This window comes from Calonectris borealis, chromosome 3 (assembly GCF_964195595.1).
Source record: "Calonectris borealis chromosome 3, bCalBor7.hap1.2, whole genome shotgun sequence".
Classification (NCBI taxonomy): Eukaryota; Metazoa; Chordata; class Aves; order Procellariiformes; family Procellariidae; genus Calonectris; species Calonectris borealis.
Genome location: NC_134314.1, coordinates 94,007,350 through 94,024,918, shown reverse-complemented (window position 1 = coordinate 94,024,918; position 17,569 = coordinate 94,007,350). Strand labels below are relative to the sequence as shown.

The following is a 17,569-nucleotide window of genomic DNA, read 5'->3' as shown; positions in this document are numbered from 1 at the left end:
CCAAGCCAGAGGAGCACGTGCGACGCATTAAGGAACCAGCAACAGAAGGTGCTGTGGGAATGGAGACACCGAGCGCACCTGACCCCACCTCAGCCAGGGAAATTCCCCACTTGCTGCCTGGGAGCAGCTGCTATTGTTTGGGGCAAATCCTGGATGATGCAATCGCCTGAGACGCTCTGGAGTGAGCCGTTGTCTTCCTCTTTCCCTCTTAGAAAGACAGATCGCAAGGGAATGCTGCCAGGAAAGCAGCACAGGCTCCCCCCAGGCCTCTCTGGAGCCTGCCTGGTCTCTTCAGCAGCCCTGGGCTGGATTGCTCTGTTTCTTTTGAATCTTTGCCTCTCACCTTCTGACAGGGCCTCAACCCTGCTGCAAACAAGCCATATTCTGCTCATGGGCCTTGGCCAGCCCCTGCCAGGAGCAGGTGCCCCGTGGGACTGCTTTGGTGCCACCTTCACAGGGGACGTGTGGCACTCCCGGGTGGCCCAGAGCGTGAGCGATGGGTGCTGCAGGGCAGAGCGGCATGGTGGGGCGAGAGCTGCAGCTGGGTGGGAAGGGAAGGAAAAAGGCAGAAGCAAGTGATCTGCACTATCTTTTTTTTTATTATTTTTAATTAAAAATACTTTTTTTTTAAAACGAGTATCTTGTAAAATATTACTGGGTGGCCACCTGGTGGCTGCAGCCGGCCCGGCAGCCTTGCCTGGGGCCGGGATGTGGGTGCCGGGCTGCTGGGCTGGGGAGCGGGATGCGGGGGGAGGCGGCCTCACCCTGCCCCGCAGCCCCGGGCAGCGGCCGCCGCTGGGAGCGGCGGCGGTCCGTGCCCGGGAGAGGGCTGGGAGCCCGGCGGCGGCCCTGAGGCCCGGGGCAGGGACGGGGGGAGGCCTGGGACGGAGGGATGAATGTCGAGGGCTCCTGCACCGCAAGCGGGTTTTTTCCCTGCGTCAGGCTCGGCTGGAGCCGAGCGACAAGCGCGGGTTTAGCGCGTCCGGGGGCCGAGGCCGTGGGGGCGGCGGGGGCGAGCGGTGGGGGCCGGGCCTGGAAACCTCTTCTGCAGCCGGCGCCTCCTCGGGCCGGTGACTTCCCCTCCCTGACTCAGTATTTTCCGCTCCGGCGCGCGGGGGACGCGATACTGGCCCCTTCCCGGGGCAGGGGGCCGCGGGAGGCCACCAGGGCCCGCCACCCGCGTCCGCCCGCTCCCCGCCGCCAGCCGCCGAGCCAGGCGCGGGCACCGCGGCCGCCCCCCAGCCCCGGCGCCTCCGGAGCGGCAGGGAGCGCTGTGAGGCGCAGCCGCGCTCCGGCTGGGCGGGGGTTCCGCCGCCGACTCCGGGAGCGGAGCCGAGGGGAGCCGGCCGGGGCCGGGGCCGGGGCCGGGGCCGGGCCGGGCGGGGCCGCGCCGGGCCGCAGGTGGGTAGTGGGGCCGGTGATGGGCGCGGAGGGCGGGTCGGGCCGCGGGCGGCAGCCGCCCCGCTCCGCAGGGGTGGGCGAGGGCCGCCGCCGCGCTGCCGGCCCGCTCTCTGCGGACGTGGCCGCCGGGGGGGGGGCGTCCCCGGGGCCCCGCTCTCCCCGCAACCGGCCGGGCGCTGCCTCTCCCCGTGCCTGGGCCCGCGGGGCCGGTCCCCGGGCAGAGGCCGTTGGCTCCCGGAGCAGAAAAGCCCTCGAGCGGGAAGCGGGCTCCCCGCTCGCCTCTCCCCCACTCGGGGACCCCCGGGGCCCGCCTGGCCGCAGCGGTGGGCGCGGAGGGTGCCCCCGCGGCCGGCCAGGGGAGATGCGGGAACCCGGCTGCCCTGGTAGCAGCCCCTGGGCAGAGGCAGCGGTCGGCCCCGGGGGACGATGGCAAGCTGTCCCTGCGACCCGGCTGCGGGGCAGGGGCGGGGAGGAGCCGTACGATCCCGAGCTGTTAGTGGGGGCCATGGACTCCAGGTTTGCATTTGACCTCAGCCCTTCGAGGTGCTAGAGATGCGTGCGAGGGGAGCAGGGCTGCAGGCAGGATTTTTTTTTTTCAGATCTCTGGCCTGGCACCCAAATTTTGCATCACAGCCAGAGGGCTGTGGCCCAGCCCGGCTCTGGAGCGGTGCATTTGAGAGCTGCCCCTCCTGTGCCGAGGGGAACAGTAGCCGAGTCTGTCGTCTCGGCTCCCTGGCTGTTCTGCAGGCCCCAGACTAAGGCTCCTTTCATGCCTTGGCGTGCCACCTGCTTGCCCTGCGCGGCCCCCCCTTTCTACCTGTAACACTGGCATCCCTGTTCCTTCCGAGCCTCAGCGGGGAGGGCAGGGCCTGCTGCACTGAGTCAGCTCTCGGGGCCTGGGAATTGCTAGCGCAGGCATAGAGAGAGCCATTGTCCCTCCATAGCCTCCTCTTCATGGTCACTGTGGGACACCAGAGCTGGTTCTCCTCCCGCGGCGGCGCTGAGGGGGCCAGCGGGGGTAACAGTGGGCGCAGGCGCGCTGAACGGAGCCGGCTGGCTTTCGGTCTCTGTCAAGTTGGAGGGACACGTGGCTCATGAGTGTAGCAACTGACCCTGCTGTTTATATCTGACTTCTGCAAAAGCAAACGGCATTTCTGCACCCTTTCCCTGGCAAGACGGCTGCTGCGATCAACCAGGGTTACTTAATACGGACTGCATGTGGGCAACTTCAGTCCCAGGTGCTTGCACCGAGCCCTGTTCTTGCATCCTGCACCACCCCTACAGCCTGCAGTGATGCCCCTGCAGCAGGAGAGAGGACAGGGGTGGAGGTGTCAAACTGCCTTTTCTACGGGCGAAAGCGTGGGGAAAGCGGGAGGAATAGGAAGCAGGCACAGACACTCATCCCCAGCTGTTTGCACTTCTTCCTGGGCTGGGAATTTCTTGGTCCTTTAAGTCACAGAAGGGAGATTTCAGGGTGAAACACAGCCTCGGCTTAGGTCAGGTTGTTGGACTCCGGGATGCTGGCCACAGCAACTGAGGGTAAGAAAAGCCCCCGAGGCCTTTCCCAAGGGGACAAGAGGTTGGCGGGGAGGGCTTGTTGTTCATGAAATGGCAGGGGACTTTCTTTGCCTTTAAAGCTCTAAGTTTGTAAGTCTCTGAGTTTCATGTGAGGGCTACTAGAGGTCACAGCTGTATTATGCTGGGGCCAGGTACACCTCACAAGGGCCTAAATTCTATGACTAAATTCTATGTTTTGCAGGGAGAGGGGATTAACATCTCTGGCCCTTTCTGTCACAGGATCCCAGAGCTGCTTCTGGTGCTTATGTAGCCAGCCCCACAGCACCCTCACCTGGCCCTCAAAGCAATCGGGAGGCTTTTTCTAACGGAGAGACCAAGGCGGGGATGGAGCATGGACCAAGGAAACCGCCCACCCTGATGCAGGAATCCACAGCTTGCTGTGTGAGGGGAGGATGCAGGTGGCCTTGGGTGTAGGAAGTCCTTGCCAGCTTGCTCATTCTGTTGTGTACCTGGTGCTCTTGTTCTTTGCATGGCCGCTGAATATCGCAGGTTTGCCTCTGTGAGGGAGGGGACAGTGGAGGGAAGAACTCCTTCAGGGAGTATAAAGCTGTTTTAAAGCTGGCTAGGTCACCACCTTAGGGCTATAGCTAAAGAATATCAGCTGTACCTTATCGGATAGTCCTGGCAAAATCCCAACTAGCCATCTGGTAGGAAAGTTCCTTCCCAGCCTTGCTCTCTGGCTGTGTCTTGTGGGTGAGCCCTGGTAATTTCCTCTGAGCGGTGGGGAATGCCTTGGCATGCTCCCTCCCAGGGCTGCGTGGGGAGGTGGGGGAGGCTGGCGGCCTGAGCCCTCCCCGGCTCTCCTCCACTCAGCTGGTGCAGCCGGAGGGGGAGCTCTGAACTGTTTGCTCTCAGAGGAAGGCCGCTCTGGCCACAGGCTTGAAACATGAGCTGCCAGGTAGGAGTCGCTTTTTCCATTCAGTGACCTTTTGTTTTTCCACCCAGGAGCTAAAGTTTAACCTAAAAAGGTGAGGTGCCAGGTGCTTCTTGCATTTGGAGTAAGGGTGTTGTCAAACCCAGATGGTTACAAGAGTGTTCAAATGTTCTCTCCGATCCTGGAAATCCAAGTTTCTAAGTCCATGTGTTCCTAAGCCAGGGCAAACACCCTTAACAGAAGCACACATAAACATCTGGCATGTGCTCTTGAACTCCAGAGGGCTTTTCCTACTCCATGTGCTGCCATCATCGCTGTCATGGGATCTGGGTGCTGCCTGCTGGTGGGGAGCAGGCCGGGTGGCGCAGGGATGCGGAGCGGAGATGGCCATGTGCCAGTTGCCTACCGCCTGCCTCTTCCTCTCTCTGCAGATTTTGCCTTCCCCTTGTGCTGGCTTCCCTCCCTACGATGGCTACTGGTGAACAGATCCCCCCTGTCCTGCAGGACTCGTGGGGGGACTTCTGGCTCTTCCGTTTCTTTGTTAATGCTGCTGGCTATGCGAGTATTGTGGTGCCGGGATTCCTCCTCATCCAGTACTTCAAGAGAAGGAATTACCTGGAGACAGGTAAGGGCAGGAGCTTCCCTTCCACATCCTGCCTCCCTGTGAGCTCTCCACACCCCATTCAGCGCTGACAGGTCATTTCCCTGACCTGTTTTGTCAGACCAGGAGTGAGCTGCTCACAGAGCTGCATCTCAGAGCTGTCTAGGTGCTACCCTGAAACAAATTTCTCTGAGGCCCCTGCGCCAGCAGATGCAGAGGCTGTTTAGGAGGGAGGCTTCACCTCTCAGGTTGGTGCGGCTTGTGGTGCCCAGGCTGTGGTTAATTCTTGTGTCTGTGTTCTCTTACCCCCTTCAGGCCGAGGCATTTGCTTCCCTGTCATCAAATCATGCGTGTTCGGCTCCGAGGTGAAGTCTGTACACCAGGAGGATGGCTCCCTGCCACCTCGAGCAGAGCCCACAGAGTCCTCTACAGCCCGACAGGTCTTCAAGCTGCTCTTCTGCGCTGCTGGTTTACAGGTAGGGGCCCTGTGCATGTGTGTGTGGCCATCCCACTCTGGGAGCAGGAGGTGGGCAGCGGGTTTGTGGCCGTCAGTTCCTTGATGACCAAGGATGCAGTGCTGTCCTTGATCAGGGTAGGGTTGGAGGCTGGGACACAGCCTCTCAACCAGGGTAGTCAACCAGGGCTGCCATGTCACTTCTAAGGGCTGTGGTGGTCTGTTTAGCTGGTTGGGACCTCTTGTCTGTCTGATCACAGTCCTCTGCAGCCATGGATAGGGAAAATTCTGTGATTCAGCAGACTGTTAGGGCTGCTTTTGTTCTGGCCCTCATGTCAGAGCAGCAGATAGTTTGAGCCTTCTTATCTCTCCAGGCTCTTCTCTGAATCACCTTCTGGGGCTGATGCGTCCTGCCTTGATGGATTGGATGTAAATATGGGAGAGAAATACTGAATTCAGCTACAGATAAAGATTTTTTTAATCTTAGTTTCCCCAAATCTTAGTTACAGCCTGAGTGTCATTAGGAAGGGCAGCTTTTTGGCTCTATGAGGATTAAAAATAGAAGTGTGGGTACTGTGATAGAAAAACCCATGCATCCCACAACCAGCAGAGGACACCCACTCTCTGGCCTATTATCCCAGCCCATTCAGACCTGCTGCGGGTCGCCAACGTGTCCTTCCATCCCTCTGTGCCTCGGTTTCTTGGGAGGGGATGTGTGGTGAGAGGAAGTCTGTGTTACTTCTGTGAGGGGCTTGATACTGTGGCACCAAGGCTGCAGAAGTAGTGGAGGTGACAGCCAGAATAGTGATCCTCCCTGGAGGACAATTTCATCTGCTGGGTTTGAAACTAGAATTGATTTGATGGAAGAACTGGGCCTAGGGAGTTGGAAGTGAAAACCAATGCAGAGGCCACTGGGAGAACTGCCAGGACCTGCCGCAGGGAGCTGGCACCAAAACTGCAGCTGTGCCTCGGTAACGTTCCCTGATCCTGTCCGTCTGGTTCAACAGGCTGCTTAAAACATAACCGCTTGCTGTACGCCAGGATGTTTGCTTTGCGGGCTTCCCTCCCCTTGAAGAGGCTGTAAACTGAGCAGGTTTTGTTTGGGACAGGATGTTCCTGGTTGTAACCACATGGGACAGTGGGTTCCTCAGACGGGTAGAGTGGGGGGTGGCCCCATCTCCCAGTGTCTCAGGTAAGCATTGCCATGCAGAGGACGAGGCAACGCTGGGGCAAGCAAGGATCTCCTGGGGTCTGTTCTTCCCATGGTTGCTTGCAGCTGCTGTTGCGGATCCCGACTCTCCCTGTGCTCCTCCTGCTTTGCAGGCCTCCTACCTCACGTGGGGTGTCCTCCAGGAGCGTGTGATGACGAGAACGTACGGTGCCACTGAAACGGACCCTGGTGAGAAGTTCAAGGACTCTCAGTTCCTAGTGTTCATGAATCGCATCCTGGCCTTCACGGTGGCTGGTCTGTACTGCGCCCTGACCAAGCAACCGCGCCATGGGGCTCCTATGTACAAATACTCCTTTGCCTCCCTCTCCAACATCCTCAGCAGTTGGTGCCAGTATGAGGCACTCAAATACATCAGCTTCCCCACCCAAGTGCTGGCCAAGGCCTCCAAAGTCATCCCAGTGATGATGATGGGCAAACTGGTGTCACGCAAGAGTTATGAGTACTGGGAGTACCTGACTGCTGCCCTCATCTCTGTGGGGGTCAGCATGTTCCTGCTCTCCAGTGCTCCCAACAGGCACGTGTCCACTGTCACCACTTTCTCAGGCATAGTCCTCCTGGCCGGCTACATAATCTTCGACAGCTTCACCTCCAACTGGCAGGACGCCCTCTTCACCTACAAGATGTCTCCTGTGCAGATGATGTTTGGCGTCAACGTCTTCTCCTGCCTTTTCACGGTGGGCTCACTCTTGGAGCAGGGTGCCTTGCTGGAGTCGTTACGCTTCATGGCCCGCCATTCGGAGTTCACGGCCCATGCCGTGCTGCTCTCGGTGTGCTCTGCCTGCGGCCAGCTCTTCATCTTCTACACCATCAACCAGTTCGGGGCAGCCGTCTTCACCATCATCATGACACTCCGCCAGGCGTTTGCCATCCTCCTCTCCTGCCTCATCTACGGGCACACTGTCACTGTTGTGGGTGGGCTGGGCGTAGCCGTTGTCTTCATGGCCCTCTTCCTCCGCGTCTACGCCCGCAGCCGCATGAAGAAGCGCAGTAAGAAGCTCCCGCCAGGCGAAACCCCTGTACAAAAGGTCTAAGGAGCTGGGGCCATGGCATTTAAGCCATGCCTGCTGTCCTGCCTCCGCTCGGGGCATTTGCTTCATTTCTCAGAACCCGCTGAGGAGCAGGGTGGGGTATGGATAGGCTGGACCAGTGACTCACTTTTCCACCTGCTTTTCCTGGGGAAGGGGCTGGGAACAAGCCCAGGGAATGCTCTGGGCTGCCACAGCTCCAAACCTTTCCATTTGCCTTAATGGGTCAAAGACTTCCAGCCAAGGCACAGGCCTGGGGGCTCACACCCTGGGGGAAAAACCAGCACAGGGCTGCTGGTACTCCAAAGTCACTGATGAACAAGGGAGCTCTTTTCCCTGGCACCATCTTGCCTCTGGCTGATGCTCCTCCATTTCTATCACTACTACAGAGCTCCGCAGGAGGAAAGGGCAAGCAAAACACTAGCTTTCTTTTTGAAACACCTCCATGTGAGGCAAGTCCCAAGCTGAGCTCTCAGCCTCCCTCCCAGGAGGTGCTCCAGGTAGGACAGGCACAGCTAAGGGAAGGACTCCCAGCCTGTCCTACCGCAGGCCTGGGATCTGCTCTGGGAGGGCACTCTACAGTCAAAGCCGGTACCTTCCCATTTGGTTTTATCAGTTCCTTGCCCCTGCTCCAAGACACTTTTCTTCGCTCCCCTCAGCCCAGGCTGATTTTTATGCAGAGACTGAGGCTGGCCGGTACGGTTCCCAAGGCTTGCTGAGTTGTCCTAGGTTGCTTTTTGGTTACATCCGCTGCTGCTACAGGCCAAAGGCTGCGCTGCCCAGAAGCCCCAGCATCGCCTCGGGGTGTCTCCGTGCCACAGTTTCTGGGCTTTGTAGTTGCCATTCAGAGAAGCACAAATAGCCCCTCTTCTTCCTGCCAACTGGAGGCATCGGCCCCAGCTTTCCTGGGGCCTGGCCAGAGCCCCCTCCTTGCGGTGCCTTGTTCCTGCTCCACAGGCAGCAGGGGATGGAGCAAGTGGGCACCTGCTCCCCAGGCAGCAGGGGACAGAGCAGTGGAAGCTGCTCTTCCCCAGAAGCCTGGGTTTTACTAGTTAACCCTTTTCTCCTCAACACAACCTGACTGACAAGCCAGCAGGTTTTGGTACTTTTGAAAGGCAACTTTTTTCTCTTTTTATTTTATTAAATTAAAAATATGCTGCATATAGTGCCCTGGGGGTAAATGTTCATTTTTTTTTTTCCCCATGTACCTGGAAGAAGGGGAGAGAGTTCCTAACCCTTTCTGTGTCCCTGGTCTCTGTGGGACAGCAAAGCTGTCTGTCTTTCCTTTCCAAACACAGATGCCTCTGCCTTCATCCAGGCAAGTATCAGCCAGGGTTGAACCCTGACAGCAGCTGAGAACAAGATCCTTCCACACTCAACTGGGGAGCATAGCCAGGTTTGGACCTCTGCTTATGCTGGTGAGCAGGTGGAGGAGCTGTTAGCGTGATTCTGATTTGGCTCCTGGGTTCCCTGCACAGTGCAGCTTGGGCAGCCCCCGTGGGGGTAGCTGCAGCCTGCATAGCTAGATAGAGATGGTGTAGAGACCTGCTGCCAGGGTCACCAGTGCTGTAACAAGGCCCTGGAGGAGCCCATCCTTGATGGGCTGCATCCGCACCAGCTCCACAGGCCCCACACCAGAGCCAGGGGAGGCTCAGGCTGTGGATTGTACATCCCACCAGTACATATGGGAGGCCTGGTGAAAAATGTTAAAACCTTGTCTGTAGGCCTAGGCGATCGGTCATGGTGAGGTCTGGGCTCAGAGACAGGACCTTGGACTAACAGAGCTGGAGAAAGGGGAGACTCAGGAGAGGCTATGGGAGAGACAGAGGAGGGGACTAGGGACAGGACCTGCTTTTCACAGTGCTGAGTTAGCTGAGCCTGCAGGATAACAGAGCTGGTGCTGAGCACAGCCCAGGCTTCAGAGCACTTGGCTCTCCAGCAGAGTGTTACCTATGCTGCTTTCCTAGCTCTGAGCTCTTGAAAGTGCCTGTGCAGCCTCACAGCCCTTCATCTTTCCCCTACAAATTCCCCCAAATGACTGCCCCCACCATCTGCTGACAGACTAAAAATGGATTTTTTTTTTCTTTGGTCAAAAAAAATAGGTTGTCTGCCATGTTGGGAATGGGATCTCTTTTCTAATTTAAATGTAGATTTAAAGAAAAAATTGGTGAAAAAAAACCCACCAAAATACTCTAAGTTAAAAAGAAGAATTGACTTTACTGATTCATTATTTGGCAAAACCTTTCTATCCAGAGAGAAATCTTACTTTTAAACAATTTTTTTATCCTGTCTCAAGGAAGGAAAACCACCCTGAAGACATTTGCTAGCTCAGCCTCAGCACTGCCCTAGCAGCCTGCACCCAAACAGCTGCCACACCTGCAGCGCAGTGCCCTACAGTGCCTTGGTGTGCAACGAGGGACTGCAGCAGGCTCTGCCTCCTCCCTCCCTGTTGAAGATAGGTGTGGGCTAAAGCCCACTCCGTTTTGTGCCCATGGTTGCTGGCAAGCAGCCAGCAAGAGAACTTGATGTTGGTGTCACTTTCCCCTGCCAAACCCCAGGGGCCATTGTGGCCAAGGGTGACAAACCCTGCTCACAGGGTGTTAGCTCAGTGCAAGGGGCAGATGAATCAGAAGTGATGCCCCAGGCTTCTCTGTCATCTGGGGTACAGGCAAAAGCCAGAAGGTGGCCAGATACTGCCAACCCCCCCCAGGGCTGCAGAAGCCTGGAAAGGACAGGCTGGAGGTAGGAGGAAAGGTGGAGTCTACAGCACAGAGCAAGAGCAGTTTGGCTGAAGATCTGAAGAGAGGCAGCTCGAGTACCGTCCTGAGCTGTCACTCCACCCCCAGCTCTGCATTGCCAGGACACAGGCAGATGGCCCCGACCACGGCTCCCGCCCCCAGGGACGCTCAGACCAGACCAGCCAGCAGCAGTGCAGGCTCAGGTCCTGGCACAGCTTGCCCAGCTGAGGTGTGCAGATTGGAAAGGTTTGTTCTCAGGCTGCGGGGCGTGCAGTGCTCTGGGTGGACAACTACTGCCTGCTGGAGATGACCCCACCTGCACAGCAGGTCTTGTGTTTCTCTGACCCACATCATGGTGGCTGGGCATGGAAGGGGTAGAGATCAGCTAAAGCAGTTAGGGCATGGGAAGAGAAGAGCAGCCCGATACCCTCAGGCACAGGCTGAGACCCTCTCCGTATGGCAGGCATGAAACACCATGTAAACCACATTCTTTGATACTTTAATTCCAGTAGAACAAAACAACAGAAAAAAAAAAATCAAACAGAAAATAACCAAGCCAACCAAAATACAATATCCTACCCTGCGGGTTCAGGGAGGCAGCAGCTCGGAGGAAGGGCTCTCCCACCCCGATGGAACAACTGATGCCTACTGGGAACACGGGAGACCCCATGGAGGGGAGAGAGGGGAAGCCTCATGCCTCCTCACCTCCACTCCCCATCAGCTGTTCCTATACAAGCAGAAAGACACAGAACACAGGCCTGGGGCTGCCTGAATCACTCACTACTGACAGACAGGGAATCATGCCTTCCTGCCCCCTGCCAAAAAACCACCCCAACCAACCAAATCCAAAAAAAGAGACACCACCAGGGAGTCAGCAGCAGCTGGTGGGAGCAGACCCCCTTCTGCTGGTGGGAGCAGACATGAGGTGGGGCAGAGGCCTGGCAGGTGAGGGAAGAGGCTTCCTCCTACTTTAGTCTACCTCTTCCATGCGGGATGCATCTTCATCTCCCTCCAGAGGGGGGATTTCATCAGGGACAGCTGCACTGGGCTCCTCTGCAGTCACTTCGTCTTCATCAATGCCTGGGAGAGGAGAGGAAAGGTAGAGGTGAGGCCTCCAAGTGACACCAAGGGATCCCAGAGGAATGGCCTCTCCCAGAGCAAAGGGTGACTCCTGCCCACAGCCTGAGGGACAGGGCTATTAGCATCCAGTAGTTATGCCAAGCCACAGCACCTCTTCATTTACATTTTTGCCTAAAAAAGCCAGTTTGGAGAAGTAAGTTGGGTGCAAGCACAAGCTGTTTCACCAGATACATCACATCTCCCATGGCAGACTTCTGACATTCACTGTGAAGAACTGAAAAGGATCAGCTTGTCATCTGAGCAGCCTGGTGGTGGCTCCTGGCCTCGTGGAGGACAGGACAGTCCACTCAGAGCCCTGAGCCCTCCTAAAGTACCTTGTTCCATGTTTCCACTTGCCCCTAGCTACCTCACACAGCCAGTTCTGCACATCACACCAGCATGGCTCCCTTGCTGGCCTCCCCCATGCCCCAAGACTGCTAGCCTGCCCAGCTAACCTGCTTCAGGACTGAGAAGCTGCATGGACACCTACCAAGCCCCAGTTTGATCATCCTGTAGATGCGGTTGGAGTGGGTCTGGGGATCTTCCAGGGAGAAACCAGAGGACAGCAGAGCAGTTTCAAAGAGTAGCACCACCAGGTCTTTGACAGCTTTGTCATTCTTGTCAGCATCAGCCTTCTGGCGGAGGGTTTCCACAATTGGGTGGTCAGGGTTGATCTCCAGGTGCTTCTTGGCCATCATATAGCCCATAGTAGAGTTGTCCCGCAGCGCCTGAGCCTTCATAATGCGCTCCATGTTGGCTGTCCAACCGTAAGTGCTGGTGACGATGCAGCAGGGAGATGAGACCAACCGGTTTGAGATAGTTACCTGCCAACGTAGCCAAGGGTTAGGTGAGCAAGGTCCCCATATGCCCTGGACTGGCCCCAGCCACAGCACACATGATACCCCAGGTCTTTGCCCCAGGTTCACCTGAGGACAACCCAAAGCAAGCAGACATCCTCCAAGCAGCTCCAGGACTGCTGCATAGACCAGTTTGGACAGCTCAGCCAGCACCTTCAGCACCCACTGCATGTTTCCCGCACTTACCCTCTCCCATCAATGCACGTATTTGGGTCAGTGCCCCTCACCTGCAGCCTGGCTGCTTAGAGCAAGATGGTGCAGTGCATGCTGGGACCTCCAGTCTCCTTTAGCGGCTCCTCTGCAGGAGATGAGGGAGATGAGAGGCATGCATTGAGCTGGGGCCCTTGCCTGCATCACGAAGGGCCCAGCCCTCCTACCTCCAGCCCAGGACACAGCCCGGGGCTGAGCTCCCTGCCCATCTCACCTTCTCCACCTTCTTGTCCAGGATCTCCTTCATGAGTTTGCAGAGGGTCTCGAACTTGGCCTTGCTCTCCTCCATCTTCTTTTTCTCCTCCTCATCCTCAGGCAGCTCCAGCCCCTCCTTGGTGACTGATACCAGGGTCTTGCCATCAAACTCCTTGAGCTGCTGCACGCAGTACTCATCAATGGGCTCCGTCATGTACACCACCTCAAAGCCACGCTTCCGCACACGCTCCACAAAGGCTGAGTTCGCAACCTGCTCCTTACTCTCCCCTAGGTGTAAAAATGAGATGTCACCAAGATGTCAGAGGTGGTTACAACAGGACAAACAGCACTAGTCACTCGGAGCCCCTAGCATAGAACTGGCTGCAGCCGGGGCTCTAGGCCTGGTGATCTTTCCCCAGCCCCCAGGGATGGGCCGTGATTCAGCAGGGAGAGCTTGCTGAAGGCAGCAGGACCTACCTGGAAAAATTTGCTTTAAGTTAGGGCTGGTAGGCAGGTAGCCTGCCTCCACTTCACTAGGGCACGGAGGAGCTCTGGCTCACCTGTGATGTAGTAGATACTCTTCTGGGTCTCCTTCATACGGGACACGTACTCCGAAAGCGAAGTCACTTCATCACCTGACTGGGACGTGTGGTAACGCAGCAGCTCCGAAAGGCGCTTTCGGTTGGTAGAGTCCTCATGGATGCCCAGCTGGGGGCAGAAGAGATGCATGAAGTCTCCAGGATGGGACTTGTATGCACTTGGCCACCCCAAGACACAGCCATCTCCGCCCATCCCCTGACCCTCTGAGCCCTGGGCTTAGGGCAACCAGAGGGCCCAGCTGCCCACAAAGACTCTCTGGGGCACTTGCGAGACCCCCTCTACCCTAAGACCCACACAGAGAAGACGTGGCACAGGGACAAGCCAGACATGTCAGGCAGACATGTCAGGGGCCCCCCCCTCCTCCAGGTGCAGGGTGCCCACCTCACCTTCAGATTCTTGGAAAAGGCCTCGTAAAATTTCTTGTAGTTCTCTTTGTCCTCTGCCAGCTCGGAGAAGAGCTCCAAGCATTTCTTCACAATGTTTTTGCGGATCACCTTGAGGATCTTGCTCTGCTGGAGCATCTCACGAGAGATGTTCAGAGGCAGGTCCTCCGAGTCCACAACGCCCCGGATGAAGTCTGAGTTGGGGAAATGAAAACAGGAGTCAGGTTAAGAGCTCTGAGCTTCATCACAGGAGGAGAAGTGCTAAGACACTGACTGCTGTGCACCCACACCAGCTAGTGCCTCAGCCAGCTGCTTTGTACTGGGAGCAGTACCATAGGCTGTGGGGCTCCAAGCTGGGGGGCTGAGGCAAGGGGCTCTTACTTAGGTACTCAGGGATGAGCTCGTCACAGCTGTCCATGATGAAGACACGCCTCACATACAGCTTAATATTATTCTTCTTCTTCTTGTTCTCAAAGAGGTCAAAAGGGGCACGGCGTGGGATGAAGAGCAGGGCCCTGAATTCCAGCTGCCCTTCCACGGAAAAGTGCTGCGGAGCCAGGAAGGAAAAACAGTTGCCATGGTGCTACCCCCTCCTCCAAGACCCACTGCGGGGGGGGCTGAACTGTCGTTCCTCAGCACTGGGTCGGGCAGGGGGGCATCCAAACAGGGTCTCTAGCATCCAAACAGCCTGCATTTCCGCCTCCTCAACCCCACTGCCCCCTATGTGCCAGGGCTCTCTGGCATGCAGCAGGCCTGGACAGAGGAGTCACACTTCTCTGAGGCCCAATACCCTCCTGTCCTGCTTCTAGGCTGGCATTGCCAACCCCACCACCTGCACGGGAGTCGCAGTGCAGGCTGAGGCACCACCAAGTGGCCTGGGAGCCCTCAGCCCTGTACTGAGGCACAACCATGTGGTGGCTCTGGGTATGGGCTGGAAAGGGGCCCTCTGTCTCTCCCAGGGTGGCCTAGCACCCACCTTGACAGCCAGGTGGTCCTCCCAGTCATTGGTGAGGCTTTTGTAGAACTCGCCATACTCCTCCTGGGTGATATCATCGGGGTTGCGGGTCCAAATAGGTTTGGTCTTGTTCAGCTCCTCCTGGTCAATATACTTCTCCTTTATTTTCTTGGTCTTTTTCTTCTTGCCTTTGTCTCCCTCCTCCTCCTCCTCGTCAGAGCCCACATCCTCGATCTTGGGTTTCTCCTCATCTTTGGATGCTGGCTCTTCCTCTTCCTTCTCATCTTTCTCCTCCTCTACCTCATCATCACTGATCTCTTTCTCACGTTCCTTCTCCAGCTGTGGAGAAAGGGACAAGGAAGAGTCAGGGCCACAAGCTCAGGTTTAGCCCCAAGCAACTGTTAGCAGGAATCCTTTTGCTCCAGATGAGAGAAATGAGCATCCTCCTGACCTAACACAAGGCTCAACAAATGCAACACCTGGAACTAGGGCTTCTCCTGAAACAAGCCCTCAGAGTCCCTCCACAGCTCATGCCACCAACAGCTGTGTCTGAGAAGATGAGACAAGGGGCAGGAAACCCTCCTCCCTCCATGACTAGTTTAGTTGACCTCCAGCTGCACGGATCAAAGGCCAAAAGCACAGCTGGATACCCACCACCTCCACCTCCAATAAGCCCCCAGCCTCAAATCACTTCTGGCCACAGAAGCTGGGATCACCACTGCTCAATACCCAGCAGCCAGGAGCTATGGAAGGGGACAGAAGAGACCATATTCTGCCCTTTTCTGGGCTCCTGCTCCCAAACACCACCCACCCCTGCCTCCAGCTTTCCAGTGGGTCCCCACAGTCCTTCCCTTACGTACATAGAGTGTAATAGGGTAGCCAATGAACTGGGAGTGCTTCTTCACCACCTCTTTGACACGCCGCTCCTCCAAATACTCTGTCTGGTCCTCCTTCAAATACAGGATCACTTTGGTGCCCCGTCCAATGGGCTCACCTAGAGTGCGGGGAGAGAAACATTAGTGTGTCAAGGCATAGTACTAAAGGGCAGAGAGCAAGTGGGACTAGCTCCTCGAGCCTAACTATCACTTGACACCTCACATTAACAAGCGTGACTGACAACGCAACCCAGCTCTAGGGAGCACCAGGAAAAGGGGCGCTTCTAGCAGAGAAATACTCTTGGTTTTCTACAACACGTACCGTGGTCAGTCCGGACAGTGAAGGAGCCCCCAGCTGACGACTCCCAAGCATACTGCTCATCATCATTGTGCTTGGTAATAACAACAACCTTCTCAGCCACTAGATAGGCAGAATAGAAACCCACACCGAACTGCCCGATCATGGAGATGTCTGCGCCAGCCTGTAAAAGCAGAGAAAGCCTAATGGACCAGTGAGGAGAGGGGAGGTGTCTGCGACTGATTCACAGCAGCAAAGAACTGGGTCAGCATGCAGAGGAAAAGAGGCAAGCACCAACAGGCAGCCAGCCCTACCCTCAGCTCCTCCCTGCTGTTGGAGAGGTGAGGAAACACAGTTGGGTAGGCCAATAACTCCCACAGCAAAAAAGGCAGCAGGGCTGGGGTTATACCCCAGTGAAAGCCTATGGCCCAGGCCCTAGGGAACCCATGCAGCCAAAGACAACCTACCTGCAGGGCCTCCATGAAGGCTTTGGTACCAGATTTAGCAATAGTGCCCAGGTTGTTGATGAGGTCTGCTTTTGTCATCCCAATACCAGTGTCCACCAGGGTGAGCGTGCGGTCCCGGGGATTGGGGACTATGTCGATCTTGAGGTCCTTACCGCTGTCTAGCTTGGAGGGATCTGTCAGGCTCTCATAACGGATTTTATCCAGAGCCTAGGGGAGAGAGTGATGCTCGCCACAGCCTCCCTACTCAACAGCCGCCTCCCGCCCCCAGCAAAAGCTTCGCGGGCCTCCCAGGCATCGGCCTCTCCCTGGGCACCCCCGGAGGAACATCAGCCTCCCCCGAGCCCCCCAGCAGAGAAAGGACGCCACCCCCGCAGGGCCCGGGCTCACGTCGGAGGCGTTGGAGATGAGCTCCCGCAGGAAAATCTCCTTGTTGGAGTAGAAGGTGTTGATGATGAGCGACATGAGCTGGGCGATCTCCGCCTGGAAGGCGAAGGTCTCCGCATCCTCCTCCCCGTGCTGCACTTCCTCAGGCATCTGCAAGGCAACAACAAGCCGATAGCACCGGGGAGGGGAGGGGAAGCGGCGGCGGGGACCAGGCCCAGCCCGACCCAGCCCGGCACAGCACCCTCACCGTATCGGGCGTGAGCGACCGGCCAAAGAACTACAATCCCTCCCGGCCGCCTTTTATAGGCACGGGGGTCGCACCGCCCGCATCTCCTTCCGCCTTAAAACGGCGATGAGTTCTGAGGCGGCATCACGGCCTTTACCACCCTCGTGAACACACGTCCCCGCTGGCCTTGCCCATCCCACCTGGCTCTGTCTACCCCACTGGGCACGGTAGAGGCCGGCCCTGCTGCTGCTCTCCGCCCCGGGTGTCGCAGCAGCACGACGCGTGGGCCCTATCAGCGTTGCCGCTTAAACGGCAGCGGCCATGGTGGAGGCGGGAGCGCAACCCTCAGCCCCATGGCGCTGCCGGGACGCTCCGTGCCGGGGCTCTTCGCCGCCCCTCGCCGCGGCGCTCGGACGGCCACGGGGATCCGCGGCCCTCCGAGCGCCGCGGCGAAGGGCGGCGGGGAGCCCCGGCGGGGGACTATTTCCCCGGCGGCGGAGGAGCACCGTCGCGAGTTGATGTCGGTGCAAGGGGAGCGACGCGACGCGACGCGACGCGACGCGACGCGACGCGACGGTTCCAGAGGTTTCCATAGGGGTCACGGGCGGTCCCTTCAGCGGTACTTTCTTGGCTGCCCGCGGCCGCAGGCTGCGGGCCTGGGCAGAGAACCGGGGATCCGTGCAGCCCCAGGCGATTGCTGGTGTCCCAGCTCCATGCTGCGGCTCCGCCGAGGCCGAGAGCCGTGAATCTCTGCCGTCCTGAGGCTGGGTGTAACCAGGGGCCCTGCGGGTGAGGAGGGGACAAGATGGCGGGGACAGGCTGTAAGGATCGTGTTGGGGTTTGAGAGCAAAGCAAAGCAGGCCCGTTTTCCCCATTGGAAACCAGCGTTTGGATACACAGTATTTTTAGTGTTAATGGCAATACGATAAACCTCATGCCTTACCCTCCCTGCTGGGGCTGTGGGCACACGGGTCTGACCGGCAAAGGAAGCCGGGGGTGCGATGAGGGGACCCGGGCCCCATAACTTTCGGCTATTGGTGCCTGCGTGTGCCGAGGAGGTAATGACTGTGAATGATGGGCAGGGGTGGTGTGTAGGGT

At 57.6% G+C, this 17,569-nt stretch overlaps 2 protein-coding genes across 8 annotated transcripts; one reads left to right on the top strand and one right to left on the bottom strand.

Moving 5' to 3' along the window:
- The first annotated feature begins 1,870 nt into the window (after window positions 1–1,870).
- On the top strand, window positions 1,871–8,332 carry SLC35B2 (solute carrier family 35 member B2). Of its 3 annotated transcripts, none has more exons than XM_075146771.1 (3): window positions 1,871–4,478; window positions 4,770–4,930; window positions 6,232–8,332. In XM_075146771.1, the coding sequence occupies exons 1-3, from the start codon at window positions 4,151–4,153 to the stop codon at window positions 7,168–7,170; spliced, it is 1,428 nt and encodes a 475-aa protein (XP_075002872.1). In that variant the 5' UTR covers window positions 1,871–4,150; the 3' UTR covers window positions 7,171–8,332. The 3 variants fall into 3 exon arrangements, with proteins under 3 accessions (XP_075002872.1, XP_075002874.1, XP_075002873.1); XM_075146773.1 differs by lacking the exon at window positions 1,871–4,478 and adding an exon at window positions 4,579–4,676; XM_075146772.1 differs by lacking the exon at window positions 1,871–4,478 and adding an exon at window positions 6,018–6,100 and having other exon boundaries at window positions 4,851–4,930.
- Window positions 8,333–10,380: 2,048 nt separating this feature from the next.
- HSP90AB1 (heat shock protein 90 alpha family class B member 1) lies at window positions 10,381–16,999 on the bottom strand. 5 transcript variants are annotated; one of them, XR_012673117.1, is made up of 13 exons: window positions 16,672–16,981; window positions 16,249–16,395; window positions 15,862–16,068; window positions 15,419–15,578; window positions 15,082–15,215; window positions 14,243–14,560; window positions 13,648–13,813; window positions 13,270–13,460; window positions 12,844–12,991; window positions 12,303–12,571; window positions 12,106–12,176; window positions 11,512–11,845; window positions 10,381–10,982 (listed from the first exon to the last, which is right to left on the bottom strand). XR_012673117.1 is itself a non-coding variant. In XM_075146770.1 (12 exons), exons 2-12 carry the CDS (start codon window positions 16,393–16,395, stop codon window positions 10,873–10,875), a joined length of 2,184 nt encoding a protein of 727 aa, XP_075002871.1. In that variant the 5' UTR covers window positions 16,978–16,999; the 3' UTR covers window positions 10,381–10,872. The 5 variants fall into 5 exon arrangements, 3 of the variants coding, with proteins under 3 accessions (XP_075002871.1, XP_075002870.1, XP_075002869.1); XR_012673116.1 differs by lacking the exon at window positions 16,672–16,981 and adding an exon at window positions 16,493–16,644; XM_075146770.1 differs by lacking the exon at window positions 12,106–12,176 and having other exon boundaries at window positions 16,978–16,999.
- Window positions 17,000–17,569: the final 570 nt, after the last annotated feature.